Genomic DNA, 21,405 nt, shown 5'->3' on the forward strand with positions numbered 1-21,405 from the left:
GTTTATACCAGTCTAGTCCAGCTGGTACTGATGTGTGTTTTGCGAGACAGAACAACAGTTTGGACAATAATGGTCAATGTTTCCTTGGTGCCAATGGGAACATTTTGGCACAACTTGGTCCACAGAAACCAGGAGCAATTGATAACCAGTCACTTGTAATGCAAGGGTCTGTAAAGGTATTTACTGTGCTGTGCTTTTAAGTTTTCTGAGCATTAACTTTGTTGTGTAACTTCTGCTAAATAAGTTGATTGTCGGACTAAATATTCAGAATGAACAGATTCATGATTCTTGGAAATTGATTTTCAAATATAATGGAATTTAGCAAGATGTTCTGAGTTCTCATATTTTTGACAACTCATGTCATGCTCAATTGTGAATATTAGCAAGCAAAACTTAACATGTTCGATTCGTATGACACTTGGTTAAGTGAAGGCATAATGTACATAAAAATTCTTATAGTAGGGGATAACAAACATGATTCTTATTTGGCATTTTGCTTGACTCGAGCCTTCCAACCAATTTAAATGTTTGCATTTACCGGAGAAAGCTGCAAGGGAGATTGGTTACCTCGTGGAATGAGGAGAAGGATGACAGTTGGAATTAATTATTAGCAAATTTCTAGTAGTATATTATCATTTCAAAACAAGGTCTATTTCATTGCTCTGGGTAGCATAGAGTCTGGTGATGTCTAGCACCTTAAAAGCTGTAACTCCAGTGGATAATGACAAAAGAAGCTAATAGGATACCAGGTGAGATCTACCTGAAGATTTAGTTGTTGAAGCAGAGCTCATGTTCCATTTTAGACAGGCAGACTAACTTTCATATGCACTCCAAATATTCATTCTGAAACCATCTATGACCTCAATTTCACACATGCATCACCTCAACGTTTATGTGCAGTATTTTACCGTTTGCAACAAAAATAAAACTTTCATTAAAAACAAAATAGCCAAAATTATCTTCCTTGGACAAATTGGAAAAGCAGCAAATTTGAAACAGCAGTCTTATAACTGCAATTTATATTTTTGAAAAAGATGGATATAAACTCTAATGTCATCCAGCATTTTTGAGCTCAGCAATTTAATCTAGTCTTATTCCAGACTTTAACTGAGTTTCATGAGAATTTTTATCACATTGTTCATTGTAGCATTGACACTGTTGACTACACCATTTATCCAGTTAGATGGGCCTGCCCATTCCTAGTTCCATTCCCACCCGTTCAGTTGTAGCCCGGAAATCACCCCTGGCTTCCAATCCTGGACGTACACAGCTACCTTAAGAAATCCCTAAGAATCTATCATTCACCACCTCTCATTTCTTATCTTCATGCTCTCCTTTACTGATGTCATCTGAAACAAGCAACTGATTCCATATTATGTTGAAGACAGCCAATTTATCTAACTACTACCTCCCTTGCCTCCCCCCGTTGCCTATGATGGGTCTCTCAGCTTGGCCAACAGCTAGTATTGGTTGAGCAAAACCTTTCACCAACCAAATATTGGGAAGACCAAAAGCTATTGTCTTCTGCTTGTGCCACAAATTACGTTGCTTAGCCATTTACAACATCCTTCTCCCTGGTCAGTAAAAGAATGAACTAACCAGTTTGCAACCATGCACATTTATTCCTGAGCTGAACTTTTTATACCCATATTTATCCATCACCATCACCAACACCACGTACAACTAACAGAAAACATCAATGCCTTTTTCTATTGTGCCTACACTCAGATTGCTTGTATCAACTTAAAACAAAAAAGGATCCAGCAGAGAATACTGGGGTACTGCTTTTAACTAGATTTAGCTAATTCAGAAAGTATGTGAGCTTTTGTTTTGCATTCAAGCGTCTGGTTATCCCTTATCCTTATTGATAGTGCAGTATTTTCTTGAAGGTTTTCATAATCTTTCAATCTGTCATACGATTTTAATTTGGTGCCATCAACAGATTTGATATTGTCACCAAGCTGCTAGCTCAAGATAATCTGTGCATGAGCATCTGTGACAAGCCACAGATCCTTTCTTTAAACATATTCTATCATTGTTATCTAGGAAAATGTCAATAGTTGTCATGCATTTGTACATTTCCCTAAAGAGCATTGTTTTTCTCGTAAAGGTTCCTACATTAACATTAGAGGGTGGACGCCTGAAACAGAATCCTGCATTAGTTTGTGGCAAGGACTATGAGATTGTCCCAGAACCCGTCTGGAGGGCACTGTATCATTGGTATGGAGCAAACCTGGCTCTACCACGGCCTGTAAGTTATCTTCATCCTTGCATTTATTTTTAATTTATTAAATTTTTGTATCGGTCTCAAAGGAATGAAACCAGACAAGCCACCTGGCAGTGTCTAAGGCAACAGAAGTGACAAGTGCAAGAGCAGCCCTGTAGATGCTGCAAGTCCTGTAACAACAACCGTGGAGGTTCCCAAAAATAGATGCAGTCCTAGCCAAGCTGTTTCACTAAAGCTACGACACTGGCACCTACCCAACAATATGGAAAATTTGCTCAGATACACACACAGCAAAATAAGTCCAATCTGATCAATTATTGTCCATTAGTCTACTCTCAATCATCAGCAAATGTTGGAAGGTGCCATCCACAGTGCTATCAAGCAGCATTTGCTTGGCAATAATCTGCTTACGAATGCTTAGTATGGTTTTAGCCAGGGCCGCTCAGCTCCTGATCTCATTATAATTTTAGTTTAAACATGGACAAAAGAGCTGAATTCCAGAGGTGAGGTGAAAGTGACAGCCTTTTAATTCAAGGCCACATTTGACAGTGTGGTATTAAGGAGCCACAGCAAAATTGGAGTCAATAGAAATTGAGGAGAACGCTAAACTGTTTGGAATCATAACATGCACAAAAGATGGTTGTTGTCAGAAGTCAGTCATCTCAGCCGTTGGACATCTCTGTAGGAGTACCTTCAGGTAGCCTACTAGGCCCACTTTCAGCTTCTTCGTCAATGACCTTTCCTCCATTATGAGTTCAGAACTGGTGATGTTTGCTGGTAATGTCATAATGTTCAACACCTTTCACAACTCCTTGGATACTAAAACAGTCCACGTCTAAATGCAGCAAGACCTGGACAATGTCCAATCTTGAGCTGACAAATGGCAAGTACCATTTACACTGCACAAGTGTCTGGCATTGAGCATCTTAAACAAGCGGAAATCTAACACTCAAGTCTTGATATTCAACAGCATTATCATTACTGAATCCCCAATGAATATCCCAGGGCTTTCTGTAGACTAGAACTTGAAATGGGCTAGGCCTTTTAGAGCAGTATGCCAGGCTGTGACGTTACAGATTGTGTTTGACTACAATTCTGCTGCTGTTGATGGCTAACAGTGTCTCATAGATGACCAGTTCCTACATCTGTCTGAAATCTGTCCCATTTAACATGTTTGTCATACCACACAACATGATGAAGGGTATCCTCATTGTGAAGACTGGACTTCATTTCCACAAGCTTTCTGCAGTTTTTCTCCATTTAAATAATATTCAGCTCCTCTAACTTTCTGCCAAAGTGCAAAACCTCAAATTTCCCCACGTTATATTCAATCTGCCAAGTTTTTGCCCACTCGCTTAACTTCTCGTCTCCTTTTAGAGACTCTTTGTGTTATCCTCGTCACTTACCTTTCCACCTATTTTTGTCATCCACAACCTTGGCTATAGTATATGTACTTATCTCATCCAAGCCATAAATATATATTGTAAATAATTGTGGCCCCAGCACTGATCCCAGCAAGCATTAGTTTTTTGATTTGATTTATTTATTGTCACATGTAACAAAATACAGTGGAAAGTGCTGTATAGTGTCGCCACTCTCTTCGACATCTTAAACACAAAAAGTAAACAAAGACATAAAGTATAAAGGTACAGAAATGAAGAAATAAAGAAAGTGTTCAACTTGACTGTTAAGTAACAGATTGCCTTCCTGAAAATGCACCCTTATTCTGACTCTTAGTTAGCTAATCTTCTATTCATGCTAAAACACTACTTCCAACAGTAAAGGGTCTTAAGTAGCCTCCTTTGTGTAGCATCTTCTGAATGCCTTCTGAAAATCCAAACATATTACATCCACTGCTTCCCTTTTATATATCCTGCTTGTTATCTCCTCAAAGGATTCGAGCAAACTTGTTGGATATGATTTCTCCTTCATGAAACCAGGCTGACTCTGATCATAATATACATTTCTAAATGCTCTGCTCTTATATCCTTTATAGTAGAATCGAAAATTTTCCCAATAACGGACATTAAGCTGACTGGCCTGTAGTTTTTTTTCTGTCTGCTTCCCTGGTTGTACTTTAGAATGTGGACTGTGCTTGATGAGTCTGTGGGACACACCTCCCAGTTCAGGCACAAGACTCCAAATATTGAGGATTTTACAGGATTGACCTGACTATATTTGCTGTTTTTCCTTCTGGTGCATAGGTCAATGCTGAGTGATCTGTCTGGATTCATTCCTTTGCTTACACTTATTATGAACAATTAAAAGAAATATTTATTAGTGTATTGTTTGGAATTAAACTGTTTTTATGGTTTCCTTAGGAAGCTTGAAAATATTGCAATCACTTAACATCAATCTAACAGAACGAATTAGAATTTTTTTTTTATGTTTACTTTTGGAATGTGAGCAGTTTTTAGTAAAATCATATTGTTCTTTCCTCATGTTAAACACCCCACTATCAATATCTTTGGGATTATCACTAACCAGAAACTGAATTGGACCAGACAAATAATCAGGCTGCAAAAGCAGCTCAGGCTGTGAGAGTTCTGTGATAATTCTCTTCCTATCTCCCCAATCCATCCACAAGGCAGAAATCAGATGTGTGATGGAATACTCTCCATTTGCCTGGATGAATGCAGCTCCAGTAAAACTTGAAGCCTGACACCATCCAGGACAAAGCAACTCATTTGATTGACATGCCAGTCATTGAACACCTTCACTCATTTCCTCCATAGTGATGCACAGTGGGAGCAGTTTGTGCTACACTGTAATAACTCACTAAGTCTCCTTAGTACATTCCAAACCTGTGATCTCTACCATCTCAAAGGACAAGGGCAACAAATACATGGGATGCCACCACCTGTAAGTTCATCTCCAAGCCATACTGTGACTGTGAACAGTGGCCCAGATATTTCAATGATCAAATCATCAATGCAGCAGTTCAGACTGGAGTTGCGTGTTGGACATGTGTAAATCCAGATGCAGCTGATTCTGAAGTAATTGCTTCAGAAATTAAAAGTCTGATGGCAAATCCTCTCTGATAAACATTCAATAAAGGTCTTTAAAATCATAGACTTCAGTGTGATCCAACTCATTTAAGCTGAATAGATAGCTGGGAGAATTTTAGGATTAAAAATGAATATGGAACAACTTTTGCCGCAAAGCTCAGTGTGGCTCATATGTTGATCCTGTTCCCCTACTGGCTACAAGGATTCCTGTACAGGAATTTTCAAAGTAAAAGTCCTCAATGTATCTAATCAGAATTTCTGGGCCAATATCACTGTTCCTTATTATAAGCGCAGAGAACTGCGGATACTGGAAATCTGAAAGAAAAATAATGTGGAGAAACACAACAGGCCTGGTAACATATGTAGAGAGAAATTCATTAATGTTTCAAGTTCAATGACCCGTTGTCAGAATTGCTGTGTTTCACCAGCACTCTATTTTTGTTTTTATTTCACTATTCCGTCATTGACTCAAAATCCTGTCAATCTGTACATTTATAGCCCTGCAGATGTACCCATGCCAGAATGCAACAGTTCAAGAAAGCAGCACATAACAACCTTCTCCAGGGCAATAAATGCTAGCCAGCAATCAGCAGCACCTACATCCTGTGAATAATTAAAAGAATTAATGAATCTTAGGAGGCTAATTCTCATGCAGGACATTGACTGGAAGGACATGAACAAATTAGTATGTTTTCACAAGTTAGCAGATTTTTATGGTAATTTACTAGGTTTAAATCTCCTTTTACAACTGAGAGGTTTAAACACATATGGGGTATTAGTAAAATATCATTACTACTATGTTACTAGGCTGTATTTTCCATGCATGGTGTATATAGAAGTGTCATGCACCAGTAAACTGTAAAGACCACAGATTTGTGACAAAACATTTTCAAAGCTGTTTAAGCTACCCTGGAGTGCACATAAAGCAAACTGTGTAGTATTGTACTGAAACCACAAAATCCTCACACTCTCTTTAATGATTTAGTCAGGGAATAATAATCCCCTTTCTTCTCGATAGCCTATACTTGTGTCCTCCCTGAGGAAAAACAATAGAGTAAATTAGTTTCTATTTGGTTACTGAAGTTGATCAAATTGGGATGTTACACACATTATTGTGCTTTTTATAATAATTCATTCAAATAACTAAAGTTTTAGAAAATATAACAGCATGAAATGAATACTGATTAGTTTGCTGTTAGAAATGTTGTTATTTGATGATGGGTAATCGCCTGCTGTATGATTTCATAATTGACCCTTGTCAGAGTATAAAACTGCTCACGGAAATTTCCAGTTTTTAGCAACACAACAATATTTATGGTGTTCTTGAATTGTATTTTACTTTGCTTAATGATGTTTGCAAAATCTGAAATATTTAATATTGCAGTTCTGGCTTTTTGTGAAGCAAACAGTTGTTCCAATTCACTGTCTCAGGCACATTGCATCCAAAATCTTGGTATTTATGTGGCAGGTATAAAAATTTGAGAGATTCTTTGTTACAGCAAATTTTTTGAAGTGATAATGTGGTCAGAACAGTAACTACTAATATTTCTTTTCTAACATCTTAATTAGGTCATTAAAAACACAGCGAGTAATGAAGCAGAACTGGAATTGTTTCCTCGTTACCTACTTTTCTTGCGTCAACAACCAGCCACGCGTACACAACAGTCAAACATTTGGATGAATATGGGTATGATGAGCCTAAGAACATTTCCTCAACATGCACCTGGAGGTAATGCAAGACTGCAGCAAGAAAAGGGAGCAATTAGTTCTCTGGTTTGCTGACTGCTAATTCCATCTGCATTATATTTTCAAACCAAGATTATTGTTTTGAATTGGGGATTTCTCAAAATGCAAATGATTTTGGTCTACAAACTGAAGACCATGCCTACACAAATTTTAATACATGAAATCGATTATCTGTAAACTGTGACCATGCCAAGATCATTCAAAAACAGAATGTTCGCTGACCAACACCGTTGTGTAGGTGTAATCCAATTCCATCATTAACTGCTGAGTGGACAATTGAATCAGGAATGAAAGTATTCAAAATTACGGTTACGATACAGAAAGCTGAGACATAACAGAACTGTACCTGCATTTACAATAGTTGGGGTACTATCGAGTGGATTTGGTCCTTTGTGAGTTTCTATCCCTGAGAAATGGTTTGTTAAGACCTCATGAACTTCCAAGACTTGCTGCACAATGATTTTTATGAATTTGAACTCTGGATCAAATTTAATCCAATCTACTTTCTTGCTGTAATCTTACATCTGTACCTCTTAATTTGTGATTTAACTGATTTATTTTACTTACGGTCTAACTTTCACTAATTCTGTCCGTTATTGTCATATTTTTGTTATATACATGCTGAAAATTTCTCTAGAGAATTGTGTTATTCAAACAATTAGAAATTGTTCACATTAGATTTTTAGCCTTTACTGTGCTGTTTTCAATGGATAAATTTACAATCATGTTAAACTTGAGAAATTGAGCTACTCTTTGCCATGAGTTGTAATTTTTTATTCGCTGTAATTTTAAATTTTCTTCCCCACTACTCAGATCATCATTACTAGATCTGTGAGAATTCTACCTTTTAACTGACTTTTTGTAATGTGTCAGACAGTTTGCAATTCCTCACTAACATCCCCGCAGGAAGAGTGTTGCCTTTTGGTAGCCTAATGTCATGACCGAGATTTGGTTCTTTCTGTATAATGTATTTTCAATGTAACCTGCAAAATTTTATTATATTATGAGACACATTAGGGTATAATCCTTTTAAGATATTATCCTATTGGTTGAGTAGATTTCAGATCATACAAGAACACCAAATGGCAACTGCAGATTTAACAGACACTGACCTGAAGTTCCTGTTATCAAATATAAAGTTTTAACCTTTGTAGATGTGTTGAACTGTCTTCAAATATAATTTGATTTAAAAGTACAATAATAAGATGCTATGCTTAAATTGGTTTTATCATTAAATTTTCCTTGCCATGCAGAAAATATTTTATAATACAATTTGGTTTTATTATTATTCATTTTTTATTAGAAATTAAATTGATTTACAAAGCAGTCTGAATCCTGTAACAGTTGAATCATCTGCCTTCTGATTAGTTGAAATTGCTATGTTAAAACATTAGTCTAGTTGGTTTCTTTGAGGGAAAAGTCAATGTAACGGGCATTTAATTATGAAATATATATATTAGATGGTTTTATATTTTAGTGACTTAGAAATGAGTGATCATAATAATAAATGGACTGCAACAAATTTATGGAGCCTATTTGATATTACCTTGATAACTGAGTCACATACTGAAATGGAAACAAAATATATTGGCTAGCCTCATTGTTGCAATTCTTTGACACAGACAGTTGTTGACTGTACTTGAAATTAGTTTTATTTATTTAAGTCTGGTTAGTGGTTGAAACTCATGATATCAATGATCGTGAAGGTGGACTGACCTTGTCTAACTTAATTTGTTAGCAAGACAGTGTATGGTTGCAGAGTGCCATTTTCAATGCTTATCAGGAATTGGGTGCCCAACCCCAATCAGAGTAGCATAACATGTTTAATTATTTTGTATTGTGACTAGTATGCTTTCATCTTAATGTATTTATTATGAATTTAGGAAATGTACCTTCACCATCTTCTCCAATGAAACGGGTGTTAGCTTACACTGGCTGCTTCAGCCGTATGCAAACAATAAAAGATATACATGAATACTTATCTCAGCGGCTTCGAATAAAGGAGGAAGACATGCGACTGTGGCTATACAACAGTGAGGTACAACAGAACTTTCAATATTTGGTTGGTTGATTGATTGTATTCAGTTGAGATGATCATTTAATATGATGTCCACATTTTTTTAAAGAACTACCTGGCACTACTGGACGATGAGGACCACACATTAGAAGATTTGAAAATTCTAGATGAGCAGCACTTGGTAATTGAAGGTAAAGAGACAATATTTTCGAGAAAAGCACAAAGATCATTAAAATTAGCTGATATATTTGATGATCCCAGGTGTAAATGAACACTTCATTTCTCAATCATGGCAGTGATTCATTTCAAATCTCCTTGACACAATACAGGGTAAAATAATTTTAAAACATGTCTTTGGCCTTAAACTGCATCCTCCAGCTTACCATTTCTACTTAATAACATTGTGCTCTTAATATTTAATGAATATCTAGTATTTTGTGTGGGACTACCAATGTTATGGCAAATCTTATTCCCTCATTGATTTAATTGAGGCATTTATATCTCATCTCTAATCACTTGATCTTTGAGGGTCTCAACTTTGTTTAGTGAACGTGCATAAAAAGCTTGTGGAAATTTAACTAAAATTGTTATGAATGCTTTACTATTTGTATTTAACTGCACCATTTAAAGGAAAATGTCAAAAACTGGTCAGTAGAATTGCTTTTTAGCCATGCAGGTCAGTTCTTTTTGCATTAGGCCAGGAATAAGTTGATACAGGACTTTACCTGATGAAGGGGTTACACTCTAAAAAGCTTGTGATTTCAAATACCCCAGTCCAACACTGGCACCTCCACATCATAAGTTGAAACTTGACTGTTATCAAACATATGACATAAAAATAGGCCGTTCGTCCTGTTGAGTCTGCTCTGCCATTCAAGGAGATCTGATAATCCTAGGACTTCCTTTAACTGCCTTTTCCACATAACCCTTGATTCTGTTATTAATTAAAAATCTGTCCATCTCAACCTTATATCGAACGGCACATTCTCTGCAGCTCTCTAATTTAAAAAAAAATTCCACAGATTCACTACCTCAGAAGAAATTCATCTTAATTTCTGAGTCAAGTGCGCAATCCTTTACTCTGAAATTATGCCCTCTGATCCTAACCTCTCCCAGAGAAGGAAATAATGTCTACATCTACCCTGTCATGCCTCCTGAGAATCTTTCCTCTAAACTCCAATGAATAACTGCCCAATCTATTCAACCACTGTTCCTAAGAAAATCTCTCCAAGCGTGGGATCACCTAATGAACCTTCTCTAGACTGCTTCTGATTCCAGTATATATTTCCCTTTTTGGGGAAGTAAAATAGTTCACCGTATTCTAGGTAGGTGCATTTCAAGTTCCCATGTAATCTTGTCAGAATGATTGTCCATAAAATCATTACACTTAGACTACACTCGTTGACAAAATGTTTCAGCCATAAATTCTGCTGTCTATCCCTTCGGACAGAAGTATAGATCAGCTTTCCATAGTGATAGTATACTGTTATTTCCCATTCCTTCCCTCAGCAAGTTGTTTTTCTTTTCTTATTGGTTTTCATTTCTTTTATCTAGTAAACTTGGAGGTACTGAGGTGTGATTCTTTGCATTTTCTTCTCTGCAGTTTTCTTTGTTATCTTTTTCAATGCAGTATTAAATAATACGTGAATGGTGTATTATTCATTTCTGAAATTCAATATAACTAATCCTAAAAACTAGAACTAATCGTTTCCATTCGAGTCACGTGATTTGAAGGAGTCTATAGCCTGCTGCTGTCTGATATACAACCATTGCTTAAGAACAAATTATCTTTGTAATTGCTAGCTAGTTTTTTTAAAAGCATCATCCGAATTATAGATGTTGCTGCTCTGCAGAATACATAAGCTGTTCTGAAATCTCAAATATGCAGTTCACAGACTCATTAGCCAGATTTTTTTCTCTGGGCGTGCATTTTCAAACAATTAGTCAAAAACATAATCACATGTTTCATGATTATTATACTTGGTGTGCTGTTGAAATTTTAAGAATAACTTCACAGTTCACTGTAAAATTAAAATGTCTAGAAATCATTTAATTAGGAACATTGGAACTTTGGAAAAAGTACAAATTATGAAGACCTTCCTAGTTCCTGTACTATTCTGGTAGTTGCTTGATATCAGCAATACTGAAATTGTGACGTATCATAGCAATCAATATCAGTCAATTAGTCTGCAGTAGAGACAAATGTACAGACACACAAACTGGAAAACCCCATAGTGATAGCAAACCTTGAGAAAACTTATCCAAAGTGATCTGCTACTCCCTGGCACAAAAATTAATTGAATATAATTTAATGCTGACTTCTGCATATTGCCAAGGCAGATAGTTATGACTGGAAGCCTGAGAATTTACTCCAAGCTTTAACCCATGAATTTATTTGCAGACATATCATGGCCTCCACAAGTACGAATACACCCATTTTATAGTCTATACTCTGATCTGTCCTTCTCCCTTCTACATTTGGAGGTGCAATGTATTGAATTAGCTAATCATCCATTTCGTCGTAACTTGGAACTATTCCTACCAATCAAATTTTCAATTCCACAAAAACAACACACAACTTTTCTCACTAAATAATTAATAATTTACAAAATACATGTAATTTCGTTTTTTATTTTTAGTGACTACCTGCTTATGAACTTTTTAATCTATTCAGTTCTCGTAATTCAGGCACAGTGTCGTCTGCCCATTTCTAGTTTCCCTAAGGTGGTCATGGTACTTTAGATTCCTTTTGAATTGCAGCAGCCTTGTGCTTCTGTTTCCTTGATCATGTTGGGAATGCCGAAATTTTCGAGCAGCGTTGAAGAGGAGATAATTGTCAGCAGAATTTGAAGATTCTTCATATGGTCAAGCGTACATTTTATTTTCTAACTAGCTCAATACATGGTCGCATCTGTATATTTTGGGTAGTAAGTGAAATATGATTAAAACTACTAATGATTTTATTTTCATGAAGTTGTATCAAATATACTGTAACAATATAGAACCTTTAGATAATTGAGAATTTTTTAAAGTTGGGAATTTTGCATAATTCATTTAAAATGAACATTGGACACAAATGTATGCAATTTTACTTCGAAGTCACAATGAATTAACACATCTCGTGTACTGTACCACAGTAAAACTCTTCGGCAGGACAGTACAAATGGTTTGAAGGGCTGAAAAAGTCTGCCAGTAGCATGATGGTGCTACATGTTTAAATTTGTGTTCTGAATCACAGACTGGTAGAGGTCAGTCCAAGCCTGTTCGTCCAGGAGCATTGAATTTTTGATCTCGGCTATATTATCAAGGAGAGATATCAAGTCATGTCTGATTCTTCCCCATATAAAGGAATGAAAGAATTAGTGGATCAGCTTTTTACTGAGCTGTTTTTTAAAAACACAACTTCTTGCCCCTTTCCTAACAGCCAGCTAAACACCGACAATACCCAGCAAATAAGAATTGAGCCATCTGGTTAGTTGTGTTATGTGCATGGAATAAAAACAAGATTTTAAAAAGAATTGCAAAGCATAAGTTCTAAATTTTATGTCAAAACAGACTTTCCAGTTACTTAAATATGAGCATTGTTACAGTACTACCAGCCTGATATCCTGCGTTTCTTATAATAGTTCGCAACAAAGATATGAGTTGGCCGGAGGAGATGTCATTCATTGCAAACAGTAGCAAAATGGACAGACACAAGGGTAGGTATAAATATAGAACTTTAGCTCTGAGGTGATCTGATTTATTTCATGTTGTGGGGTCACTGAGCAATTCAGTTTCACAATTACTAAAACTGAAGCAAGCAAATTTGTTGTTTATTTCCAATTAATTATAATTAACTGATGGCTTTCTTTAAGTTAAAACTAAGAACTTTTGACTTGAAATATTAAAAGTGAAAAATATAAAAAGGAGCATAAACTTGAAAAATGATTTCTAATGTCAGTCAATGCTTCATTATAAATATTGGCTCCTTCCTTTCTACTTGGGAATAATTATTTCTCATTGCAATTGCATTATTGAACATTGCTGAAAAAAAACTACTGAAGATTTTCATCTTCCACTTATCAGGACAATGTAAGGATGCCAAATGTCAAAGGGAGTGACAATTTATACGGCATGAGAAAAGGATATGGATTGGTTGAGGCTCTGTCTTCTACAACATTGTCCCTGTTTTTGAGTTAAATAATGTCTGGTGTTCCTTTTCCTTGTAGGGCAAATGTATATAGCTTCTAGCAACTGCAAATGAGCTATTTTACTAAAGCTCACTTACACTTGCTAGAAGCAACGTATGTTCATAAGCAGAAACCAGTCCTCCATGTCTGAAAGGAAATTGCATAGACGTGTTGCCTTTATTGAGTTAGAGAAACATGGGGACAACAATTCCTAGGTGAATTCTCCATGGCAGGTCCTCAGCCAGAGTAAACTTCTATCTGTCCTAATGAGGACAAGCTGAAAAGCTTCAAAAGCAATATTCAAGATCTGTACTTCTGAGTGACTAATTATGTAATCTCATTCAGATAAATGCAAATCATTTCAATATGGCCATATGTATGTATGATAAATTTGCTGTTTTTGCTATTGGCCCCACAATTGTTATTTGCATTACTAATTTCTATTCTAATACATAGAAAGATATAGCTCAGTGAGGCTTGGTTCATACAGATGCGAAAATGAGCTGTTTTAGTTGGAATATTAAATATGTATGACTGCAGTGCTTGGTGTGTAATACATATTCAAACAAAAATTTTGCTAGCAGAAAGACTGGAATTGTTATGAATACTGTGATTCTTAAGATTATATATATCTCAGGGAAATGTGCTCACAAAGTTTATATTGAGCAAAAGATCTATCCGATTTCTTTTGTTCAAATGAAAAGTATTAATACATAGCAGACCTACAAGTTGCTTTTTGTTCGCAATGCCACATTTTAAATCTTCTGAAACTTCACAAAAGAATTAAGAATGTGATTCCTGATACAAATTATTTCCACCAACAAAGCTAAGTAGTTTTATTGGGTTTAATAGTGTTTTATAATGGGATCAAAACATTCTTGCAGGGTGATTTTTTGTTTTGAAAAAAATCAGTAACATCTCAGTTGGCCTTGTATAAACTGGAGGTCATCAGTATGTTTTACTTAATTTCAGATCTTCCTCAGTTGTGGATACCATTTCATCTTGTTACAAATTGTTCTCTTGCAATTTCTATTGATCATTTATTTATGCAGGTCCACTTGGCAGATATATTTTTGTGTTTTTTTATTCTCAATATTTGACTATTTGCTTATGTTTGTTTATTTGTTTCTTTATTGTTCTGAATCACATAATTAGCTGTAACGCTTCTTTTGTTCTAGTTCCAACTGAAAAAGGTGCAACAGGGTTAAGTAACCTGGGAAACACATGTTTTATGAATTCTAGTATCCAGTGTGTCAGTAACACACAGCCACTCACTCGATACTTCATCTCAGGGAGACATCTTTATGAACTCAACAGGTAAGGATTTTAGTACAATCTATCTGTGGAACTTGAAATGCACAGATCACCTTTTCTTTTTGTTCGATCCAATCTCATAATTCTTTTGAAATTCAATTCCAATTCGTACAAAAAACCACCTGTTTCCTCACTTCATGCAAGTTGATGCACCTTATGCTATTAAAACAAAATATTCTACGGTTGTGAAAAGAATTAAAATCATTTTAGATGTGTTTATCCAGAGTGGGTTTCATTGAAAACTGGAACTATCCTGTCACATAGGAAGAATTTGTCAAATTTTTATCCAAACAGAAGTAGTTGACAACCGTCACAGGATATGTTTAATTGTTGAGGTGTGGGCACTGCTGGCAAGGCTAGCATTTACTGCCCATGCTTCGTTGTTCACATTGAGTGTCTTGCATAACACAGTGTCGAGCTGGAGGAACACAGCAGGCCAGGCAGCATCAGAAGAGCAGGAATGTTGATGTTTTGGGTCAGGACCCTTCTTCAGAAATGGGGAGGGGGAAGGGAGCTCAGAAATCGAGAGGAGGGCGGTTCTGGGGAACGTAGGTGGGATGGTGATAGGTCAGTGAGGTGGGGAGGGCGGATAAGTGGGAGAGAAGATGGACACGTTATGTCAGGTCTAGCAGGTGGGGATGAGAGGGAGGGTTCGACATGGGATGAGGCTGGGGGTGGGGAGATATTAAAACTGGTGAAATCTACATTTAGGCCATTGGGCTGTAGGCTCCTGAGATGGAATAGGAGGTGTTGCTCTTCCAGTTTGCAGGTGGCGTTGTTGTGACACTGGAGGAGGCCCAGAATGGACATGACACTCAGGGAGTGGGAGGGAGAGTTAAAATGGTTCGTGACTGGAAGGTGGTGTTTGTTATGTACAGAGCACAGATGCTCTACAAAACGGTCTCCAAGTCTCTGCTTGGTCTCACCGATGTAGAGGAGGCCACATCAGGAGCAGCATATGCACTTAGACCAAGTTGACGGATGTGCAGGTGAACCCCTGTCTAATGCAGAAGGTTTGTTTTGTGCCTTGAATGGAAGTGAGAGGGTAGGTGTAGGGACAGGTGTAGCACTTCCTGCGGTTGCAGGGAAAGGTGTTGGGGGTGGTGGGGTTAGCGGGGAGTGTGGAACAGACAGGCAGTCGTGGAGAGAGCGGTCCCTATGAAAGGCAGATAGGGGTGGGAAGGGAAATATCTCTTTGGTTGTGGGATCTCCTTACCTTCCCATCTCACTGACCAATCCCCACCACTCCCTACCTGCACTCACCTATCACCATCCCACCTACCTTCCCCAGCCCACCTCTCCCCTCTCTCTCTATTTCTGAGCTCCCTTCCCCTTCCCCATTTCTGAAGAAGGGTCCTGACCCAAAACTTCAACTTTCCTGCTCCTCTGATGCTGCTTGGCCTGCTGTATTCCTCCAGCTCCACATTGTGTTACCTCTGACTCCAGCATCTGCAGTTCTTGCTATCTCTGAGTGTCGTACATGGTCACTTTAGAAAACTGTTCCACCATGTTGACCTGTGACTGAAAGTCATTGGTAATTTAGGTAAGAATGGCGAGATCCTTTCTCTAAAGGACACAAGTGAATCAGAGGTTTTTGTAACAGCCCAACAGCTTCTTTGTACGCTGCCAGCTTTTATTTCAAGATCTTTTTCTTCAATTATTTCACATGTACATGCTACCACATAAGGCTTTTAATATTCATTCTTATACTGTGCTGGTGTGCAGTGATTATATTAGAACAAGTATTTCAAATGAAAACAGGGAAACCTACACATGCTGAGCTTTTGAAAATAAGAAAGGAAAATGATAAGAAATCCAGCTGGTTCATCTCTATCTCTTAAAAAGATGGGTTAACATATTGGCTTCATGGGAGCAGGAGACTGAGAGTAGGAAGTGTTTTAATAGAAATAAGCAAAATGGGGAGAGACATAACAGAATTCTGAAAATTATTTTCTGTTTACAGTACACATTTCAACTGGTGTTTTCAAGTTTTTTTTCAGTTTAGAATTGTTCATGAATATTCGTAATGATTTCTCTCCCCACTCTCTACCACTCATCCAAGTTGATCAGAAAGTGTCTCTAATCTAAAAGACACCCTGAATAAAGACTACTCCTGAAAAAAGGCTGAAATGTCATTTTGGTCATCTTGTAGAAAGGTGTCATATTTTGGATTTGTTGGAAGTCCGTTAAGATTAGTTTGAACTACACTTGCCATTTGTTTGATTCTCTGCAGACCAATGAAAGCTATGAAAATGAATATGTATTAATTGTAGTGAACTGAAATTTCCTGCAGTGTTGACATTTGATGTACAAAGTATAAAGTGACCATTTTCTTTGTACACAATTTTGAAAAGGCTTATAGGTGTCTTACTAGTGTACTAGTATTTGTGTTGAGAAGTGAAGACATTTTTATTTTTAAATGTATTATTAGTCAATTTCAATTGTTTTTTGAGCTAACTGGTTTACATAAAGACATTACCTTTTTGCTTTGAATTTCCAAGTGCAAGCATAAACAGAAATTAGAGAACATAGTGCGGGTCCCAATACCAATCCTTGGCCACTTATCTCAGCCCGAAGAAGCACCACTGCTTCATATTCCTCACACATTTATTTTGAATTTTATGTACGGTCATCCGTATTTGTAACTGGCTTATGAAGGCAAATATTAAATTAATGGTGCTCTTGCATATTGATACATGTGTGATTATTATGTAGCATTGGAACTATTATGTCTTCCCAACACACAGAATTTTTGAAAAGAAGAGTAATCTCTTTCAAAAAGAAAATTATACTTGTAAATTTTCATTTTAGGATAGTACGAATTGATAAGGTGTGTAGTCTACTCGTGTATCACCTGTTGAAATACAATATGCATTTAATTTTTTTTCATAAAACAGTATGATAATGTTAACTTAATTGTCATGATTTGACAATGTGGTCATGTACATTTTGTATTGAATTGCTTCATTCTGCACAGGGAGTCTAGACTCCTGTGGTTAATGTACATTAACAGTTACAATGCCATTATCTGCACATACTATTTTTGAACTTGGATAAAACAAATTTTGTCTAATACCTTTCAATAGTTGTGATTGCTTTAAAATATATATCCTAAAAATGTGTTGAGGTAGCTCAGTTGGTTGGACAGCTAGTTTGCAATGCAGAGTGATGCCAATAGTGTAGGTTCAACTCCTACATCAGCTGAGGTTACTCTGAAAGACTCTCCTTCTCAACCTTCTTCCCTCTCACCTGAGGTGTGATGACCCTCAGGTTAAACGACCACTAATCATCTCTCTTGAATGAGAGAGCAGCCCAATATAACTCCTCTGGGACTATGCAATTTATTTATCATTATTACAAAGTGCTGCAAATTAGAGTAAAGCATTACATTCAGAAATTATTTGCGCTTAGCTTTGATTTCATGGGAGTAATTGCATAAAGCTATAATTATCTAATTTGTTAATGCACTTTCTTTGCACATAATAAAATTTCTTGTCAGATTTTCATTTCATTTACATTCTTAAAGTTCTTAATTCCACTATACTCCTCATGCTGTAGAACAAAGACAGTTTGCCAGCTTGAATTGAATCCTTGAAATTTTCATTCAATGACAATGTATGAAATTTCCTCACTAGCTCGTGTAAACAACTCTCTATGAACTGGTCATCCTCATCCTTTCCCCCAAACCTCTGCCTGTGCCCACTCCAGCTGTCTACGGAGTTGTCAATTCCCCCCGCATGCACGTACCTGTTCTGAGTAGTCACTCAGTCATACGCAATTAAGTCAAATGATAACCCAGTTCACAGAGATACTTTAAGAATTTTCTTAAAATGTTGTCATCGGCTATTGCCGCTTTATGTGGGCAGAATTAAATCTACTTGAGTTGTAACAAATATTTATATATCTAAATGGAGCATATACTGCTGGAGCTGCTACCTCTCAAGAAAAAGATAACTACTAGTTTGCCAATTTATTTTTGACCCATCTGCCACCTCCCGCTGAAAAGTGGCAAAAAAAAAATGTCATTTGATTTGGAACTTGACAAATCTGTTTTCACTGTAATGAGTCAGTTCAGCATTCCTACTAGGTTAGCCTTTTCTGGTGTGTAAATGATACTGGAATGATGATAGAACGTCCTATCTTGTAGAATCAGTTACATACTTCAAACGGAAATACCAAGATCCCTTCAAAAATTCAAATTTGTCTGACCCTTATTAAATAATTAGAATCTGTTTTACTTCGAAGTTGTACTGCCTCTTTTGGTTAAAAGTGCCTTAATGCAGCTGAGGAAAGGAACGTCTTGAGGGCACTGATAAGGTCTTGTAAGTTATTAGAAATCTGTAGTAGGTGGAGAATGCTTTTAAATATTCAGCAGACCCCAGAGTAATGTATTAAATTTCCTAGGCAGCATAAGGTCAGCTAATGAAGGATAGTTTACAAAGTGATTTTTTTTTTCTCTTTGCCACCTAACTAGTGTATTTTTCTTCGTTTACAACTTGTTTAACACGGTCATTGCACTCAGTTGTACAAAAGGTTGATCATTAACTGTTATAATTGATTAGTTGACCAACTTGGACATTTGATTTTAGACTTCCCTGGATTTATGCCTTGACAGGAAAGTGTATATGTTATGTTGCCTGAACAAAGACATCAACGTTGGCATTATGTCTATATAATTTTCCATCTAAATGGAATGGTGAGATGTTTTAGCCATTAGCTTAAACTATAAAAATGACTCCAGTTAACTTTGTCTATTGCAATTTAAAGAAGGATATTTCTTCAAGCTGTCATTGACACTGCCCAATAATGAGCATTTAGAAGCATAAATGAAATTTATGATGTCCAAGTAGACCAGGCAACCAATTAAAATCCACGACACTTTGTCACTTAAAAACACAACCGAGACTATCCCTGTGCAGCATACTTGCCTAAAATTAAGATGATGTAAATGTGACAAGATAATTGCGTTGAATATATTTGTCTTAATCTTTTCCAAGCAATGAATGTTTGTTTGTTTGAACATCATCTGTATCTGAAGAAAATCTGTCAAAAACTTGCCAAGGAATATACTGAACTGGATGTTAATGCTATTTATATGTTTGGATGGTTTTAGAAATTTAAGTAGAGAATAAATGGGTTATGAAAAGATTAAATGCTGCTGACATGGACTTGTGAATATTCGGATTAGTCAAAAAATTGTATCCAATTGTCTTTTTTGTATTGCATTTCCAAGCTACTTTGATTAGAAAGGAGAAATCCATTTGGATTGCTTATCTTGCCTTTGCCAGTACTATTGCTATTCTGATGATTTTAGGAATGCTTGCCATTGTTCCTTTTTTGTCCAAGGATGAAATGTTTTGTAGCTCCAAACTGGTATGTGATACCCTGACAGAGGTCCACCAAAACCTGGCTGGTAAGGATAAGGAACTTGACAAATTGATTCTGTTTCTTGATTTGTTAAAACAGAACTGAATCAGTGAACTCGTAAAACTCCCTTAATTTTTTTTTATAAATAGTGTCAAAGTTTAAAGGAAATAGTATTTTGTGTCAAGTATTTCCTGAGCTAAGTTTGAGAACCCATTTGTCAGTAAGCTTTTGGGTGCAAATGGAATCCAGGATTTTGGGAAAGTGCAGTTGATCCAGCATTTAATCATGATTTCATTGAATGATTTAGCAGACTCAGGGAGCAAATGCAGTCTACCCTTGCATTTGATTTTTCTTTTAGGCTGTTTAGCCACATTGTTAAATGTTTCAAATGTTAATCAAATAATCTACAACAGAAGATACAAGTAATCTTCTGTTAAATAACCAGTGACTCCTGATTTTCAAGATACTATGCAATGAAATATTAAACTGAGTATCTAGGCCCGAAACATCAGCCTTCCTGCTCCTCTGAAGCTGCTTGGCCTGCTGTGTTCATCCAGCTCTACACCTTGTTATCTTGTATTGTTGAAAGGTCAGTTCGACTGTCTTGTGATTTAATGCAGGGCTAACCCATTAGGAATGAAAGGTCATATGGCCAAGTGCTATGGGGATCTTATCCAAGAATTATGGAGTGGAACTCAGAAGAATATAGCACCGCTTAAACTCAGGGTAAGGAAGTATATTATTGTAAAATATTTCAATAAGTAAGATCCATTGTGATGACGGTTTGTTTTGTGAATTTTTATTTAGAAAAAAGTTAGTTAACTAACACTAGCAGTTACTATGGAATAAATGAGAGAATTAGCAATAAACCATTTTTCATATTTATTTCATGCTGTGTTAACTGTTACTGTTGAAGTTTCTGTATGAAGCAATGAAGTCTGGTAAATGAAATTTTTGCTAAGTGTGGCAGTGGTAAAATAAAGCATTGACTTTGCTTAGTAGGTATTCTTTTCAAAAACCTGGAAAATAAATATTAAAATGGAAAGCATGAACAGAGAGGGCAAATTTCAGAAGGGAATACCTAAGTGAGAACAGTGACGAAAAAATATTTCTTTGATAAACTGTTACTAAGAAACACCAACTTTTATGTTTGTTCTGTGCCAAACTACAGATTTTATTTTTTCTTCTTGGTTTATTTTTAGTGGACAATAGCAAAGTATGCCCCTAGATTTAATGGCTTTCAGCAGCAGGACTCCCAAGAACTTCTCGCATTCTTATTGGATGGTCTTCACGAAGACCTTAACAGAGTTCATGAAAAGCCATATGTAGAACTAAAGGATAGCGATGGTCGTCCAGATTTTGAGGTCGCAGCAGAGGTCAGTAGTTCTTTGTTTGAAACATCTTAATTTCACATGTTAAATGACGAGTTATATGATAATTTCTTGCATGATTGTTTTTTCTACAAATGTAAACTATACTGAAGACTGCCTGTTTGTTCAGTAATTTTATGTATTGAGCTTAAGTATCTAGAAATTTTGCAATACATTGTCCGCC

The 21,405-nt window shown here is 36.4% G+C and overlaps 1 protein-coding gene across 9 annotated transcripts in view; it reads left to right on the forward strand.

The window, feature by feature from the left end:
- Positions 1-21,405, forward strand: part of usp32 (ubiquitin specific peptidase 32) — a 201,969-nt gene that overhangs the window by 156,296 nt on the left and 24,268 nt on the right. For 6 of the 9 annotated variants that reach the window (XR_007264892.1, XM_048612813.1, XM_048612806.1 and 3 more), the window contains 9 exons: positions 1-176; positions 2,111-2,251; positions 6,805-6,964; positions 8,865-9,019; positions 9,108-9,189; positions 12,625-12,699; positions 14,349-14,487; positions 20,472-20,577; positions 21,054-21,227. Coding sequence is in view for 8 of the 9 variants with exons in the window: in XM_048612813.1 (XP_048468770.1) it covers positions 1-176; positions 2,111-2,251; positions 6,805-6,964; positions 8,865-9,019; positions 9,108-9,189; positions 12,625-12,699; positions 14,349-14,487; positions 20,472-20,577; positions 21,054-21,227 (1,208 nt within the window). In the remaining variant the exon portion in view is untranslated. The remainder of the gene's footprint in view (positions 177-2,110; positions 2,252-6,804; positions 6,965-8,864; positions 9,020-9,107; positions 9,190-12,624; positions 12,700-14,348; positions 14,488-20,471; positions 20,578-21,053; positions 21,228-21,405) is intronic. The other 3 variants (XM_048612807.1, XM_048612808.1, XM_048612810.1) reach the window with 3 other exon arrangements.

The sequence above is a fragment of the Rhincodon typus genome, chromosome 26 (genome assembly GCF_021869965.1).
Source record: "Rhincodon typus isolate 14 chromosome 26, sRhiTyp1.1, whole genome shotgun sequence".
Lineage (NCBI taxonomy): Eukaryota > Metazoa > Chordata > Chondrichthyes > Orectolobiformes > Rhincodontidae > Rhincodon > Rhincodon typus.